This window comes from Bufo gargarizans, chromosome 4 (assembly GCF_014858855.1).
Source record: "Bufo gargarizans isolate SCDJY-AF-19 chromosome 4, ASM1485885v1, whole genome shotgun sequence".
Classification (NCBI taxonomy): Eukaryota; Metazoa; Chordata; class Amphibia; order Anura; family Bufonidae; genus Bufo; species Bufo gargarizans.
This window is the reverse complement of record NC_058083.1, coordinates 358335807-358354460: the sequence shown is the minus strand read 5'-3', so window position 1 is coordinate 358354460 and position 18654 is coordinate 358335807. Positions and strand designations below refer to the sequence as shown.

General features: G+C 44.6%; 1 protein-coding gene across 3 annotated transcripts in view; it reads right to left on the bottom strand.

The window, feature by feature from the left end:
* WDR27 (WD repeat domain 27) overlaps window positions 1-18654 on the bottom strand; it is a 679631-nt gene that overhangs the window by 312322 nt on the left and 348655 nt on the right. For all 3 annotated transcript variants that reach the window (XM_044290035.1, XM_044290036.1, XM_044290037.1), the window contains one exon: window positions 17352-17473. In XM_044290035.1, the coding sequence (XP_044145970.1) occupies window positions 17352-17473 (122 nt within the window). The remainder of the gene's footprint in view (window positions 1-17351; window positions 17474-18654) is intronic.

The following is an 18654-nucleotide window of genomic DNA, read 5'->3' as shown; positions in this document are numbered from 1 at the left end:
TTTCTTGTGAGGGCCACGATAGGAGCTACCAGAGTGGAATAGTGAGGGATGAATTGCCTGTAGTAATTCGCAAAGCCCAGAAATCTTTGTATGGCTCGGAGACCAGAGGGGCGTGGCCAATCCAGTACCGCCGAGAGCTTGGCTGGGTCCATTTGAAGTCCTTGGGCAGAGATAATGTATCCCAGGAAAGGCAGGGAGGTCCGTTCAAAAAGACATTTTTCAAGTTTAGCGTACAGGCGATTTCTCCTAAGACGAGTAAGAACTTGTTGCACATGGACCCTGTGTTGATCCAAATTGGAGGAAAAGATCAGGATATCATCCAGGTATACGACCACGCAGGTGTAAAGTAAGTCCCTGAAAATATCATTAACGAATTCTTGAAAGACAGCAGGTGCGTTGCAGAGGCCGAAGGGCATCACCAAATACTCAAAATGGTCGTCCCTTGTGTTAAAGGCGGTCTTCCATTCGTCTCCCTCACGGATACGGATCAGATTATAGGCCCCTCGAAGGTCCAATTTAGTGAAGATCTTAGCCCCTCGGAGACGATCAAATAGCTCAGAGATTAGAGGCAGAGGGTAACGGTTCTTGATGGTAATTTTATTAAGACCTCTGTAGTCAATGCAGGGGCGGAGGGAGCCGTCTTTTTTTGTCACGAAGAAAAAACCGGCCCCAGCAGGAAAAGAAGATTTTCTTATGAATCCTCTCTGTAGGTTCTCACCTATATAGTCAGACATGGCAAGAGTCTCAGGAGGTGAGAGAGGATAAATTCTGCCCCGAGGTGGAGTAGAACCGGGTATCAGGTCGATCGGGCAATCATAGGATCGGTGAGGAGGAAGGACCTCAGCTTGTTTCTTGCAGAAGACATCCGCGAAGGAATGGTATGGCTTGGGCAGCCCAGAAGGCGGAGAAACTTGCGGGTTCTGTTTGACCAGAGCAGGCTTGAGACAGCGGTCCGAACAGGAGGAACCCCAACGCAGGATCTCACCGGTGGACCAATTCAGGATAGGACTATGACGTTGAAGCCACGGCAGACCCAGGAGGAGTTCGGAGGAACAGAAGGGAAGGACAAAGAACTCTATAGTCTCGGTATGAAATATTCCGATGTCCATCTGCAGAGGCTGGGTACGGAACTGCACGGTGGCAGAGAGTCTCTCACCGTTAACAGTAGAGATGAAAAACGGCTTGGGTAGACGGATTACTGGAATACGGTACTTGTCAACCAAGGAGGCGTGAATGAAGTTGCCAGCTGAACCGGAATCCAAGAAGGCGGCTGCGGAGAAAGAGGACTTGGAAGAGATGATCAACTGCACGGGTATGATGAGACGTGGAGAGGAAGAATCCACACCTAGCAACGCCTCTCCCACATTTACTAGGTGCGAGCGTTTCCCGAACGCGGTGGACGGAGAGGACAATCTCTAAGGAAGTGCTCGGTACTGGCACAGTACAGACACAGGTTCTCGTTTCTGCGGCGGCTTCGTTCTTGCGGAGTCAGGCGTGACCGATCCACCTGCATGGCTTCCACGGCGGAAAGCCCAGTAGCGGGTTGAGGTGGACGCAGAAAAACGGGAGCCAGACGAGGAAAGCGTCTAGGACGAGCTTTTTCCTTTTCAAGGAGGAGTTTCTCTTGTCTTTCGGCGAAACGTTTGTCTATCCTAGTGGCCAGCAAGATGAGGTCACTAAGAGTGCAAGGAAGCTCACGTGCAGCCAGAACGTCCTTTACTTCACTATTAAGTCCCTTCTTGAAGGTGGCGCAAAGGGCTTCATTGTTCCAGTTCAGCTCAGAGGCCAGGGTGCGGAACTGAATGGCATAGTCACCCACGGAAGAACCTCCTTGGGTCAAATTTAGTAAGGCAGTCTCTGCGGAGGTAACCCAGGCAGGCTCCTCAAAAACATTCTGGAACTCTAGGCAGAAGCTCTGGACGGAAGCGGTGGCAGGATCTGCGCGGTCCCATAGTGGTGTAGCCCAGGCCAGGGCCTTCCCGGACAGCAAACTGAGAATAAAGGCTACCTTGGCTCGCTCAGAAGGAAACTGGTCGGACAGAAGCTCGAGGTGGAGAGAGCACTGCGACAAGAACCCACGGCACTGCTTAGGATCTCCGTCATATTTGTCTGGTAGGGACAAACGGATTCTGGAACCGGTGGCAACTGCAGGCGGAGGTGACGCAGCAGGAGCAGACGGAGGAGCTGGCTGTTGCTGAGAAGGCAGGAGCTGCTGCAACATAGCGGTCAGCTGGGCCAGCTGTTGACCCTGCTGGGCCACAATAGTGGTGAGGTCCGCTAGGCTTGGCAGGGGAACATCAGCGGGATCCATGGACGGATCTTACTGTCTCGTACCGGCAGGACAGGTAGTGGATCCTCTGGACCAGAGAGGCGATGGCGCGGGTTGTACTAGAGGACCGGTTCTAAGCAGTTACTGGTCTTCACCAGAGCCCGCCGCAAGGCGGGATGGATTTGCTGCGGCGGTAACTACCAGGTCGTGTCCCCTAGTAACAACTCGACCTCTCTGGCAGCTGATAAGGCGTGGTACACATGGAGAAGGCAAGAGCGTAGTCAGACGTAGCAGAGGTCAGGGCAGGCGGCAAAGGTTCAAAGGCGAGTAGACGGTAGCAACGGGTTCGGCAACAGGCAAGGCAAACAAACACACTGGAACGCTTTCTCTGAGGCACAAGGCACAAAGATCCGGCAGGAAGCTGTGGGAGGAGAAGGTATAAATGGGCAGTGCACAGGTGCAGCCTAATTAAGTCAGCACTGCCTCTCACAAACCTTAACCCTTAATATCCCTTTTGGACGAGGCACCAATCACTGGTGCACTGGCCCTTTGAATCTAAGAGTCCCGGCGCACGCGCGCCCTAGAGAGCGAGGACGCACACGCCGAGACACTGGAGTGCTGCCTGGGGGCATACGCTGTGAGCGCTCCGCGGCCAGCAGGGGACCCGGAGCGCTCAGCGTAACATATACTATAGATATTTTATGGTGTTGATAGTTGGACAAGGATTTATTCAATCACTGGTTGTATTATTTCTCACACACCAGCGCTTTATTTTCTTATCCTTTCAACATTTAATAGTAGCTGCTAAAGAAAGAGTAGCTGTCATTAAATATTAGCAACTATATTTGTTGCGAATAAAGATATTTCATATGCTGTTCCATCAGCTTTATTTCAGCTGAGTTTCTATGTGACAGCTATCTCTTACTTATTTCCTTTCTGTTGGCAACAATGTTTGCTACCAATAGTATAGTTAGTTACACTATTCAGCTGAATTTCTAGGTGACAGCTACCACGCTCCATTTTCAAAAAATCCTTAGTAAATTCTTCCTTTTCCAACTATCCTCCATAATATCTCCCAGTTCTATTTCTCTGTATTTAGTTGCAGGGGGACACCTGCAGGTCGGCCCCCTTGTACTACATAACACTGATGGTCTTTAGTTTAAAGCAAAAACAAAGCTCCCCCAACATATTTCACCACGTATGTGACGTCTTCAGGGGTTAGGAGCATGTAACATGAGCGCTGGGTTCATTAGGTTATTATGGGGGCTGCTTATAGTGTACCGCCTCTGCCTGTCTCCTCCATTCCCAGCGTTCGGTCTCTAAATTGACAATGTCTGTCTCCATACAGATCAAAAGGGATGCGAGGGCTTCAGGATTATTGGAGCCCATACCCCCTGACTTCATGATCAGAGTAACCAATCGTCCGTTTGGATCTGCGTCTGTGTGTGAAACTTAGAAAATCGCTCACCCACCTGTTCTGTCCGTATCGCACAGTGTAGTTCTCTCCCCTTCTATCTCACCGTGCATGTCTCTGGACTTAGTTTTTTTTTTTCAACAAAAGACTGCTCACCCTCCTGTTCTGTTTGCATCGCTAAGTCTGGCTCACTCCCCTTCTATCTCACTGCGTATGTTTTTTTCCAACAGTTCTCTGTTCTATCCCAGAATAAATCCTGTGTGTATTATCCTTTATGTAATTATTATATTGACTTGATATATATCGTAGAAAACAGCGGCTGCATCCACAGATCGGTATGATGTGCTCGCCTCTAAAAGGCCTCACCTCAGGCCTAGATAGACAGAAAGGAGTTGTCCCCGAAACGCGTATGGTCCCAGGAAGTGAGCGCAAATATTCGATGATTATATAAAGAACATTCGTCTGATAATACGACAGGCCTGTCTAAGAAATAACCCAAGCCCGATTTAAACCTCCGGCAAGTACAGGCAGCTGACCAGCAGGGGGAGCTCCATCACGTGATACGCCGTGCCGACGCCAGCTTCGTCACCACGTGGGACGCTGCGTGAAGTGAGAAGCAGGGCAGCGGAGAACGCCGTGGAGCGAGAGGCCGGTAAGAGACGCCGAGCATCAGGAGGCGGGCGAGGGGTACACCTGAGAACCCGGTAAGCAAAATTTATGTCTAGCTCTGGACACAACTAGCGCACCTTACAGCCGGCTGGCTGATATTCACAGCACATCAGAGCAACAGACCCAGGGAAAATTGAGGTCGAATTGACCTACAGTATTGAAATACAATCAGGATAACGACACACTGGGCTGCTCAGACTGCACATTTTAATCAAGGAACGGCATTAGTGCACTTTAATAGAATTAAGAAACTGAACACCATCTTTGAAGATATATTGTCAAAATTGCAACTAAGGACCTATTATCCCTGAACAGGAGATATATATATATGGTGGACTATTTACCAACCTCTTTCCTTTCACAGAAATATTGATTTTAGGAATTTATTTCATATTGATTGATGTGGTTTTATCGTGTGTGTTAACATTTTAGGGATTGCCTATTATTGTCATTTTGCAGTGAAGATATTAAATTTAAAATTGATAACCAACTTTACGGTTTATGTGTGATCCCATTTGTAGAGAGTGCCCCTCTTATTTCTATCCAATTATTATAATGAATTTACTTCTGCTATTATTACTTTTTTGTTAATTTAGAAGGGGATATTAAGAGGAGGGGGGAATTTTAATGATATTTTAGGGGGGATAGTTTATTCATACTATTACGGGGGGGGGAGTGTAATAGATGAGACCAAGAAGAAATATATGATCAGAAAATTAGAAACAATCTGTAACCCTATATCTATAACTTAGATATATTGCATACATGAGCCATTACTGTACAGAGTATCTGATAAATTATATAATTGAATGATTGCAAAAAAGATTTATATTTACTATTTTATATATATATATGTATATCTATGATATATGTATATCTATTTTTACATAAGATTATATGTGTACTCAAATGTTGTGAATGAATTCATATTATCAAATAAAATTAATAATAAATCTTAGTTATTTTTCTGTCTCGATTATTTGCATTAATCATAATTATTATAATCCATTATTTGCAAATAAATTCCTTTTTTCACTATGATATCAGAAAAGGTATGTTAATAGCTCCTTTGTATATCTTTTTATCTTTATTATTGTTTTATTTTACTATTATTAGAATTTTTTTTATTCATTCTGATCCTTTACCTGTATAGTTGTCAAAATGTAATTATTTTTAATTTGTAAGGCTGTCAGTATCTTATACCATATTTTCGCTTCAGTTTTCACTGTATTTTTCATGATCCCTAGTATGCATCAAAGGTCCCGTCCCGTCCATTAAATAATTAACCATTTTTCTTATTCCGCCTTAATTAGACGGATACAGGTGACCAGGCATTAATGTTCAGCTTCTTAGTTCATAGATCTTATTATTATTTAAAAGAAAAATATCTTTATTTATTAGTCTCCCTTAATTTCATTTATTTATATGAAGGCTGAAAACCAAAAGCCCTCATTAAGGCCTGTGGGACTCATCGTGTTGAGCCTATACATCCACCTTCCCCCATTTTACAAAAAAGTTTTTGTCCAGATTGCCCCCCCCCCACCTTGGTCCCATTTTTACTTTTTCGATACCCCCAAATTTTAAGTTGTTTGGGTTATTTTCATGAAAGTATTTGATCTGTCACACGATAGAGGTGTCCTTATTTGTTTACAGTGCGCTCAGATGGCCAGATATATACGTCCTTAATTCCTGTATTGTTTTACCCACATACAATTTGGGGCAAGTATACATCGCTAAACTGTTTGATCTCATATCTTTTTCCATCACTAGGGTTAGTGAAAAATTGTGTCTAAAAATAAACTTGCAAAATGAACAGTCTCCACATGGTGCTGATCCCAGGGCCAGCGCTTCCATTAAGGCAAACTATATTTTCGTGGGGGCAGAGGCAGACAGTCACACGCAGATGGCTGTGCAGCAGGGCAGGGGAGGGAGAGGTGTGTCCCTTCCCCTTCCTCTGATAGGCTGCCGGCCTAGTGCCTGCAGCCTATCAGAGGCCGGTGCAGGTGGCACGAAGATGTCATCGCGCCGCCTGAGCCATACAGCAAGGGACACAGGCCGGAAGAGGCCTGCATCGCATCGCTGACATGGAGGTAAGTATAAGTGTTTTTTTTGTTAAATTGTGTACAATACTGGTGGCTACTGGCACATGATGGGGGGCTCTGGCTACTGGCACATGTTGATCGGGGGGCTCAGGCTACTGGCACATGATGGGGTGCTCTGGCAACTGGCACATGTTGATGGGGGGCTATGGGTACTGGTACATGATAGGGGGGCTATGGCTACTGGTACATGATAGGGGGGCAATGGCTACTGGTACATGATGGGGCGCCTATGGCTACTGGCACATGATAGAGGGGGCTGTGGCTAGTGGCCCATTATAGGGGGGCTCTAGCTTCTGGCACATAATATAGGGGGGGCTCTGGCTACTGGAACATGATATGGGGGGGGCTCCAGCTACTGGAACATGATATAGGGGGGCTCTGGATACTGGCACATGATAGGGTGGCTCTGGCTACTGGCAAATGATAGGGGGGCCTCTGGCTACTGGAACATGATATGGGTGGGGCCTCTGGCTACTGGCACATGATATAGGGGGGCTCTGGCTACTGGCACATGATATAAGGGGGTGCTCCGGCTACTGGCACATGATAAAGGGGGGCTCTGGCAACTGGCACATGATGGGGGGCCTCTGGCACATTATAGGGAGGGCTTTGGCTACTGGCACATGATAGGGGGGGCTCTGACTAATGGCACATGATATAGGGGGGCTCTAGCTACTGGCACATGATATAAGGGGGTGCTCTGGCTTCTGGCACATGATAAAGGGGGGCTCTGGCTACTGGTACGTGATGGGGGGCCTCTGGCACATTATAGGGAGGGCTTTGGCTACTGGCACATGATAGGGGGAGGGCTCTGGCTACTGGCACATGATAGGGGAACCTCTGGCTACTGGAACATGATATGGGTGGGGCCTCTGGCTACTGGCACATGATATAGGAGGGCTCTGTCTACTGGCACATGATATAAGGGGGTGCTCTGGCTACTGGCACATGATAAAGGGGGGCTCTGGCTACTGGCACATGATGGGGGGCCTCTGGCACATTATAGGGAGGGCTTTGGCTACTGGCACATGATAGGGGGGTCCTCAGGCTACTGGCACATGATATAGGGGTGCTCTTGCTACTGACACATGATGGTGGGGGGGCTCTTATTACTGGCACATGATTGGGGGGCATCTATGAGGGCACATTTTACTGGCACATTATAGGTGGGCACTATAGGAAAAGAACGGTTATTTTATATGGGGGCTCTGTAAAGGGGTATTTTATACTAGGACACATTATGGTGGGTACTATGGGGAAGGGGGGAGAGGAGAACTATGGTGTTATCTACGGGGGAACTGAGAAGGGGTATTTTATACAAACCGGATTCCAAAAAAGTTGGGACACTATACAAATCGTGAATAAAAACTGAATGCAATGATGTGGAGGTGCCAACATCTAATATTTTATTCAGAATAGAACATAAATCACGGAACAAAAGTTTAAACTGAGAAAATGTACCATTTTAAAGGGAAAAATATGTTGAATCAGAATTTCATGGTGTCAACAAATCCCAAAAAGTTGGGACAAGGCCATTTTCACCACTGTGTGGCATCTCCCCTTCTTCTTACAACACTCAACAGACGTCTGGGGACCGAGGAGAACAGTTTCTCAAGTTTAGAAATAGGAATGCTCTCCCATTTTTGTCTAATACAGTTCTCTAACTGTTCAATCGTCTTGGGCCTTCTTTGTTGCACCTTCCTCTTTATGATGCGCCAAATGTTCTCTATAGGTGAAAGATCTGGACTGCAGACTGGCCATTTCAGTACCTGGATCCTTCTCCTACACAGCCATGATGTTGTGATTGATGCAGAATGTGGTCTGGCATTATCTTGTTGAAAAATGCAGGGTCTTCCCTGAAAGAGATGACGTCTGGATGGGAGCATATGTTGTTCTAGAACCTGAATATATTTTTCTGCATTGATGGTGCCTTTCCAGACATGCAAGCTGCCCATGCCACACGCACTCATGCAACCCCATACCATCAGAGATGCAGGCTTCTGAACTGAGCGTTGATAACAACTTGGGTTGTCCTTGTCCTCTTTGGTCCGGATGACATGTTGTCCCAGATTTCCAAAAAGAACTTCGAATCATGACTCGTCTGACCACAGAACAGTCTTCCATTTTGCCACACTCCATTTTAAATGATCCCTGGCCCAGTGAAAACGCCTGAGCTTGTGGATCTTGCTTAGAAATGGGTTCTTCTTTGCACTGTAGAGTTTCAGCTGGCAACGGCGGATGGCACGGTGGATTGTGTTCACTGACAATGGTTTCTGGATGTATTCCTGAGCCCATTCTTTGATTTCCTTTACAGTAGCATTCCTGTTTGTGGTGCAGTGTCGTTTAAGGGCATCCAGTATGGTTTTACGGCCTTGACCCTTACGCACAGAGATTGTTCCAGATTCTCTGAATCTTCGGATGATGTTATGCACAGTTTATGATGATAGATGCAAAGTCTTTGCAATTTTTCGCTGGGTAACACCTTTCTCATATTGCTCCACTATCTTTCTGCGCAACATTGTGGGAATTGGTGATCCTCTACCCATTTTGGCTTCTGAGAGTTTGTTCTGAGCCTAAGATCTCGCTCCCGGATACGTTCTCCGGGGGTAGTGAGAATTTTGTTCGTTTTAGAGAGGCTTGCAAACTCAATTTTCGCCTACTTCCCCATTCCTCTGGTGATGAGGAGCAGAAGGTAAGGATCATCATCTCGCTGCTCAGGCATAACGCTCAGTCTTGGGCCTTTCCGCTGCCGGTGGGGGCACGGCCCCTCCGTTCAGTGGATTAATTTTTTTTAGCCCTGGGTCAGATATATGATGATCCGGATCGTATTGCTCTGGCTGAGTCTAGACTACGTCTTTTATGCCAGGGTAAACAGTCCGCAGAGATATACTGTTCAGAATTTCGGAGATGGGCAGCTGATACTGGTTGGAATAATGCTGCACTCCGAAGTCAATTTTGCCATGGTCTTTCAGAGGGATTAGAAAGATGCATTTGCCTTTCATGAGAGACCTACCTCCTTGGACTCTGCCATGTCTCGGGCCGTTCGTATTGACAGGCGTCTTAGAGAGAGAGGAGAGATCACTCCTTCCTGTCATACTCAGTCCAAAGACAGTGCGGCGGTCTCATTCAGTGCGCAGGGGTCACAGTCTCTCTCAATTGCCTCTAAGCAGGAGCCCATGCAGCTGGAATTGCATGCCTCTGACAATAGAAGATTCAGCTCTCAGAGGAGGGTTTGTTTCTGTTGTGGAGGTATAAATCATTTGGCAAATGTTTGTCCCTCTAGGAGATTCAGGCAGTTTTTAAAGAGTAATAAAGAAACAAAAAGAAAAAAAAAATCCTCTAAAAACATTCCATCTGTTAATATTGGCAAGGTTGATGTGGAAATTGAAGGTTTTCCGTTTGCTTGTAGTTCTCGTTTTGTCCTACCTGCCAGGGTGGCGCTAGAGAGCAAGAACATTCTTTGTAAGATTTTTGTAGACAGTGGAGCAGCTGTCAATCTCATTGATAATCAATTTGCTATAACAGATGGATTCCAGGTATGCACTTTGGGAAAGGATATACCTGTTTTTGCTATTGATTCCGCTCCACTTTCTCAGAAATCGTTAAAGGGCGTAGTTCACAATATCCGTTTGATTGTGAGTGATACTCATGTTGAGGATGTCTCATGTTTCGTCATAAGCGGGTTGCCTACTCCTCTAGTGTTGGGGCTACCCTGGCTCACTAAACATAACCCCACCATTGATTGGCAAGCGAGGCAAATAAATGGTTGGAGTGACTTTTGCAGAGAGAATTGCCTCACGTCATCTGTTTCAGAGGTTTCTACTAAGACTGTACCATCTTTTCTCTCAGAATTTTCAGATGTGTTTTCTGAGAGTGGTGTTCAGGAGTTGCCCCCTCACAGGGAGTACGATTGCCCTATTAATCTCATCCCAGGCGCCAAGCTGCCTAAATCTCGTTTATACAATCTCTCCCAACCTGAAAGGGTCGCTATGCGTGCTTATATCTCTGAGAGCCTGAGAAAGGGACACATACGACCCTCGAAGTCACCTGTTGCCGCTGTTTTTTTCTTTGTTAAGAAAAAAGATGGTTCTTTAAGACAATGTCTGGATTTCAGGGAGCTGAACAGTATCACAATTCGTGACCCTTATCCGCTTACTCTGATCCCGGACCTGTTTAACCAGATTGTTGGGGCTAAAGTATTTTTCCAAGTTGGATCTAAGAGGGGCATACAACCTGGTCAGGGTCAGAGAAGGAGACAAATAGAAGACGGCCTTCAATACCCCCGAGGGTCATTTTGAGAATTTGGTTATGCCTTTTGGTTTGATGAATGCTCCAGCCCTATTTCAGCATTTTGTGAACAGCATTTTTTATTATTTAATGGGGAAATTTGTACTAGTGTATCTAGATGACATTTAGATTTTTTCTCCTGATTTCAAAACTCATAAGGACCACCTACATCAGGTCTTGCTCATTCTGCGGGAGAATAAATTGTACGCTAAACTGGAAAAATGTGTGTTTGCGGTTCCAGAAATTCAATTTCTGGGGTTTCTTCTCTCCGCTTCTGGTTTTCGCATGGACCCTGAGAAGGTCCGCGCTGTGCTTGAGTGGGAGCTTCCTGAGAATCAGAAGGTGCTGATGCGTTTTTTTGGGTTTTGCCAATTATTACAGGAGGTTTATTTTGAATTATTCCTCTGTTGTTAAACCACTCACTGATATGACTAGAAAGGGGGTAGATTCTTCCTCCTGGTCGGTAGAGGCGCGTAAGGCCTTTTCTAGTATCAAGGAGAGTTTTGCTTCTGCTCCCATCTTGGTACAACCTGATATCTCTCTGCCCTTCATAGTTGAGGTGGACGCTTCTGAGGTGGGTGTGGGTGCAATCTTGTCTCAGGGTCCCTCTCCTGCCAAATGGCGACCGAGTGCCATTTTCTCGAAGAAACTCTTCTCTGCAGAGAGAAATTACGATGTGGGAAATAGGGAGTTGTTGGCCATCAAGTTAGCTTTTGAGGAATGCCGCCATTGGCTAGCGGGAGACAGACACCCTATTACCGTGTTTACCGGCCATAAGAATCTGGCCTACTTGGAGTCAGCCAAGCTTCTGAACCCGAGACAGGCCAGATAGTCTTTGTTCTTTTCAAGGTTTAATTTTGTTGTCACGTTCCGCCCTGGGGTTAAGAATGTGAAGGCGGATGCCCTGTCACGTTGTTTTCCGGGTCCCATTTTGGCTGAAGGGGTGGTGGTCTCTGCTCTTTATCCTGAATTGGAGGCAGAGGTTCAGGCAACCCAGGCAGAGGCTCCTGATCTTTGTCCTCCTGGGAGGTTGTTTGTGCCTCTCGCTTTAAGACACAAGGTTTTTAAGGAGCACCACGATACTGTCCTTGCTGGGCACCCAGGGGGTAGAGCCACAGTGGATCTCATCGCGCGGAGATTCTGGTGGCTGGCGCTTCGTAAGTCGGTTGAGGGTTTTGTGGCAGCCTGCGAGACCTGCGCTCGTGCCAAAGTCCCTCATTCACGGCCATCAGGTCCTCTCCTTCCGTTACCCATTCCTTCCCGTCCTTGGACACATCTGTCCATGGACTTCATTACGGACCCGCCTCATTCCTCGGGGAAGACTGTGATTCTGGTGGTGGTGGACCGTTTTAGCAAAATGGCGCATTTCATTCCTTTTCCTGGGTTGCCCAATGCTAAGACGCTGGCGCAGGCATTTATTGATCAATTTGCATGGTATTCCTTCAGACATTGTCTCTGATAGGGGCACACGGTTTGTTTCCAGATTCTGGAAGGCTTTCTGTTCTCGCTTGGGGGTTCGGTTGTCATTCTCTTCTGCTTTCCACCCGCAGTCGAATGGCCAGACGGAGCGCGTCAAACTGAATCTGGAGACATATCTGCGCTGTTTTGTGGCGGAGAATCAGGAAGATTGGTGTTCTTTTTTGTCCCTTGCTTTAAATAACCGTCGTCAGGAGTCCTCTGATAAGTCACCATTTTTTGGTGCATATGGGTTTTATCCGCAGTTTGGGACATTCTCTGGAGAGGGGTCTTCTGGTTTACCTGATGAGGAGAGATTCTCCTTGTCTTTGTCATCTATTTTGCAAAAGATTCAGGATAATCTAAAGAGCATGAGTGAGAGATATAAGCGTGTGGCGGAAAAGAGACGTGTGCCTGGTCCGGACCTGAATGTTGGTGATCTGGTGTGGTTGTCTACTAAGAATATCAAATTGAAGGTTCCCTCCTGTAAGTTGGGTCCTAAGTTTATTGGGCCTTACAAAATCTTGTCCGTCATCAATCCTGTTGCCTACCGTCTTGATCTTCCTCAGACTTGGAAGATCCATAATGTTTTTCATAAGTCCCTATTAAAAGCTTATGTCCAACCCATTGTACCCTTCTCTTTGCCTCCTCCTCCGATTGTGGTTGATGGTAATCTTGAATTTCAGGTCTCTAGGATTGTGAATTCTCGTGTTGTCCGCGGTTCTCTCCAGTACCTCGTTCATTGGGAGGGTTATGGTCCTGAGGAGAGGATGTGGGTCCCAGTGACGGACATTAAGGCCACTCGTCTCATCAGGGCTTTCCATAGATCCCATGCTGAGAAGGTGGGCTCTGAGTGTCCGGAGTCCACTCGTAGAAGGAGGGGTACTGTCATCGCCAGACATCTGAGAAGTTCTGACAGACGTTCTTCAGAACCTCCTGCTTGAGGTTCTTTTGTTTTGTCATTCCGTTTCCCTCTCTCAGCTGTCATCCAGTTGCACTGATTGCATCCCTTTAAATCCCCTCCCATACTGCATCACTTTGCGGTTTATACAACTTCCTGGATGCTACAACTGATGCTTCTACAGATAATTCTGTTCATTTATTTGTGTTTTCCTGTTTGCTTGATCCTAGGTGACCCTGACTCCCTCCGTATTAGGTGTAGGGAGCCGGTGGTCGTGTCCCCTCACTATTATAGGGTGTTCAGGTGTCATACAGTCGAGGAACGAGGGTATGCAATTATCTACCATAGAGATTTTTGCATAGGCTGAGCAGTAAGGGAGAGAGCTAGGGCTGTTACAGGGCTTACCCTTTGGTTCCTTAGTTTTGGATCAAGTCAGTCGAATTTTCATTTGTGTCTTCTAGTTTTCTGTAACACCTTCCGTGACATAAAGGCTTTTTTGAGGGGGCATGTCTGAGCAATTTCTCAGCGGTCAAGATATTGTCCTGTTGGCATCCCCCTTTTTAATGGGAGGGGGGGGGGGTGCCAGCTTGTCCAATGCATGTAGCTATTTGTTGCTATTGGTTTCCTGTATATGTCCGTACTAAGGCTTCCATCTTTTAAAAAAAAAAATCAAGAAAATAAATCTCTTCCTCCTGTAGTTCATGTGTGTACTTCATACCAATATCATTATCATTTAATTTGTCGACAAATTCCTGAAAAATTGATTGTGTCCTCCCATAGGATGAGGGTGTCATCTAAATACCTGCCTATACATCATATATGATGTGACAGGTATATAGAGACATCTGTGAAAACTATGTGATTCTCCCACCACCCCAAACAACTTTGCACTGGTAATCAAATCTAGTTATAAGGGAGGGAATATTGTCATACAGGACAGACAAGATTATGCAAATATGGCCCTAAGACTCCTAAATGACAAACAAACTTACCAGATCTTGTCAACTAATCCCACCGATAAGTATTTGCAAGAATTAAAATGACTACTCACACAAGCTAAATGGAAAATCTGATTAGTAAGGAGGAATTCTGATATTTATACAATAAAGCTCCTACCACTCCATGTTTTAAGGTCTCCCCAAGGTGCACAAATTCCAGGCAGACCTATAATGTCAGGCAATAATAGCCTAACGCAAGGAATAAGTCATTACGTTGAAGTACTAAGATGTTTTGTATAACGGCATTACCGTCATACATAAAAGACACAAAAGATCTTCTTTTAAAGATTAATGATGTGTCTCTCCCTCAAAACACGTTGCTAGCAAGTTTAGACGTGGAATCACTATAGACTAACTCTAAATCAGTTTGTGGGTATATGTCCCTTACTCACAATAAATTATCTAGCCTGATGGGAACGTTAAAAATCAAAATAATAAATCTTTATTGGTGACAAATGTTTAAAAATATAGGGAATAACCCCACTAATAAATAAACAGGCTTAAAGAGGCGTATCTGTTGTATGGCTGAGTAAATATGGCTAAATACATATAGCTGAATACAAATAGCCTACTATACACACATCAATGGATGGAGCGATGTGCAGATATATGAAGTACTTTACTCTGCTTGCGCTCACTAATCCATACCACACATCTCCACTAATAAAATAAGTCACTGAGGGCTGACTCATCAGGGTCAATAGTATGCTCCCAAACAGCTATCATGGGACACAGTTAGCCCACACGCTGCCTATGACTAAAGGATAAGACAATAAAGCGCTGGTGTGTGAGAAATAATACAACCAGTGATTGATTAAATCTTTTTCCAACTATCAACACCATAAAATATCTATAGTAGATGGGAGAAATGGAAAAAATAATACACTGGTGTTTCTTATTGTTTTTAAATCACTATCAGGCTCATAAATAATAAAACACAGTGATGGACAATTTTTTTCAATCTAGTGTTTATTTTAAATGGATGACATAAATGTAGAATTTTTAATAAAGTAAGAAAATAATTAGGCCCTAAACAGAATTAGTATAGCCTTTGGCTATTGATTTGTACTCGCATTCAAGGATATTCTGGGCCAACAAGGGGTCATTTTTTTTTAGAAAATGTGAGAGGATACACACTGCTCTGGGGTAGTTGGGGAAGTTATCTGTATTCTGATTGGTCTTTTCTGTCTCTGGTTAGCTGTATGTGAGAGGATACACACTGCTCTGGTGTACTGGGGGAGATTATCTGAATTCTGATTGGTGTTGTCTGTATCTAGTTAGCTGTATGTGAGAGGATACACACTGCTCTGGGGTAGTGAGGGAGGTTATCTGCATTCTGATTAGTCTTGTCTGTCTCTGGATAGCTGTATTTAGAAGATACACACTTCTGGGGTAGTGAGGGAGGTTATCTGCATTCTGATTAGTCTTGTCTGTCTCTGGATAGCTGTATTTAGAAGATACACACTTCTGGGGTAGTGAGGGAGGTTATCTGCATTCTGATTAGTCTTGTCTGTCTCTGGATAGCTGTATTTAGAAGATACACACTTCTGGGGTAGTGAGGGAGGTTATCTGCATTCTGATTAGTCTTGTCTGTCTCTGGATAGCTGTATGTGAGAGGATACACACTGCTCTCGGGTAGCAGGGGAAGCTATCTGCATTCTGATTGGTCTTGCTTGTCACCTAGTTCATATGAGGAGAGCAAGGGGTTATGGGAAGTGAGGGAAATACAGGATGGCTTTAAAGACATGGCAAATATCACCACAGAAAGTGCAGCAGAGGCTATCTTAGGAAGATACTGATATAGAAGCACAGATAAATAGGGTTGCTAAGAGCTGAATACAGACATCAGAAAGGTAAAATTAACTGAAAAATATGAATAATGAAAATGAATATCTTTTCTTCAGCATCACATATGTTAGGAATTTCATTTATGGTAGTGAAATGGCAGTTACACTTTAAGAGTTGTAGGACTCTTAACAAATTTGGCATATCTCCTTGCAGTACGTTAGTCAGAAAATGAAATCTATGGCAATTATAGGCTGGCACAGATTTGCACGAAAATTTATGTCAGTTTTTCAGTAAATTATTGTAAATCTAATTGGGCCCCTTTAAGCCCTGCCCCTGAGTGTGACGACGTTTTTGAAAAGTCATGCACCAAAATTTGTGACTTATTAATGACAGAAAACTGGCCAGAGTCACATACTAATCCCCATTTTTTAAGTGTTGTTTAGCTTTGTGTTGGTAAAGCTTTGTGCTTCCTGTTTTCTCCAGCTTTTCCAGAAAAAAAAAGACGTTTTTTTCCAGTAACAACACCATGTCTGTTTATTGGGTTGTGTCTGGCAGCTCCGTACAATTAAGTAGGGATGAGCTGCAATATCACACACATGTGGACAGGTGTGGCATTGCTTTTGGAAGAAACCAAAATCTGTGGAAGATCTACTCAGACTGAGCAAGAATTTTGTAACACACGCCTTATCGTACATCACATTTATTGGCAGCATTCAGCAAGTGGGCACAGCATAGAATCAAATGACAAACCAAAGGTATGATGGGCAGCACAGCAGTAATGAAGTAATAACGGAGTGCCAGCGGCTTGGAAGGTGATTCACCAACAGCAAAGATAAAAAAGAAAATTCCACAGAAGTGCTGTGGAATTTTCTTTATTATAGAATCAAATGAGAGACAAATAAGGTGCAACAACATGTAACAAAATTGTGCCTATTTGGCCTTTTGAATTAGCCTCTCAGAAATCAGATTACAAACTATAATGTTTACTATTATTATTTTTACTGTTCTATCGATAACAAAATAACATTGATTTCTAATAAGCTCATTCAAAGAGCAGCACTCTGGCTTCATGGTTAGCACTGGAGCCTTGCAGCTCTGGGGTCCTAGGTTCAAATCCGACCAAGGACAAAAACTGCATGAAGTTTGTATGTTCTCCCTGAGTTTTCTCCCATGTTTCAAAGACATACTGATAGGAAACTTAGACTGTAAACCCCTTTAGGAACAGCAAATGATGCTAATATATGTAAAGCGATGTTGAATATGTGAGTAAAGAAAATAAACAGAAGGCACAGCAAAAGAAAAGAAAATGCTGTTCGTAAAAGAAAGATAATTATCAAACTCAGGCTGCTGCTTTTTCTTTAGATTTGAAAATATTTGGCAATTTTTATGTTTTGTTGGGTTGAAAATGTCATAAACCAGCAAATTTTCTAAATGATAAAACTAAGCAAAAAAAAAAAGCACACTCTACCAGCACTAACGCTGAAGTCAAATTTTTCACATTCCAAATTCTCACTGTTCGGTCATCAGCAGTAGAAACCAACCAATTCCTGTCATAGCTCCAGCCAAAGCCATTTACTGCACCATCATGGCCTAAAAGAAAAACATAAAATTGTCACAATGGCAATAAGACATACAACAATTTTTCCAATTAAATACATTTATTATATAAATTAATTAAACGTATGTAAATATCAAGTATGACAATTACAAGTCTCCATTGATGCAACAATAACTGGAGATGATGTGGGCAACATCATGAAATGACTTTCATAAGAGAACATCACACCAACCCTACTCCTGGGATTATGGTATAGGGTGGCATAATTTACTGTAGCTAGAACCCTCTAGACTTCATTTCACTTACACTAACAGCTTGGCATTACATTTATTTGGAAGTGGAACCAGTGGCTTGGCCATTTTTCTAAAATGTCCTAGAAGCCATTTTTCAACAGGATAATACAAGGACATCTGTTGGTCATGCTATTGTCAACTGCCTGTGTGGCTTAAATGTGCTACCATTGTATCAGGGCTGAAATTGATACTGTTAAAGGGGCCAGTGCCTCCAGATAGAATTCTTGTTCCCGGGGGTTCTGGCCACCTGTCTGCTATGTCCCTCCATTCAGGCTGTGGGCTGCTTGCCAGAAAGGCCTCTCCTCATCCTGTAGGGTGGGCACACGTGCTCCATCTGGCTATTAAAGCCTTATGGGAGGGTGCCCGAACAATAGGTTTTCTAGCATGTTTGTATCCTGTAAAGGTGTCTGCTCTGTTGCCTGCTGGTGTACTGACTTTCTGCCTGTTTACTAGATTCTAAACCACCCTTTTCACAGAACCAAACTTCATTCACTCCCTTCACTGCATGCCCTGACCTCGGACCATTTACCGCTCAGCACGTACTCTGCCTTCCCTGAGCTTGGCCTGTCCCTGACTATGATTCTGGCTGACCCCCTCCCCTCTGTGGCCTTTATCGGTGTCTCTGACCCCCTCAGTCAGATATCAATTACAGAGTGACTACTTGTAGGTGGTAGCAGCCTGGTGGTTGTCACTGGACAAGGCATAAAGAGTGAACACCAGGGGTCTGCCAGGATAAGGCCATTAGGTTTAGCCGAAAGTAAAATCTGTTGGTTGACCTAGTGGTCCCACAACCACTGCCATAGCATGTACACTCCTCAGCATTGAAACTGCAACACCAAGGAGGATAAGATTATGCAAATTGAGGAAGAAGAAGGTGTCGCTAAATCCTGCAAATGATTACATCTAGCTCGAATCTGTGA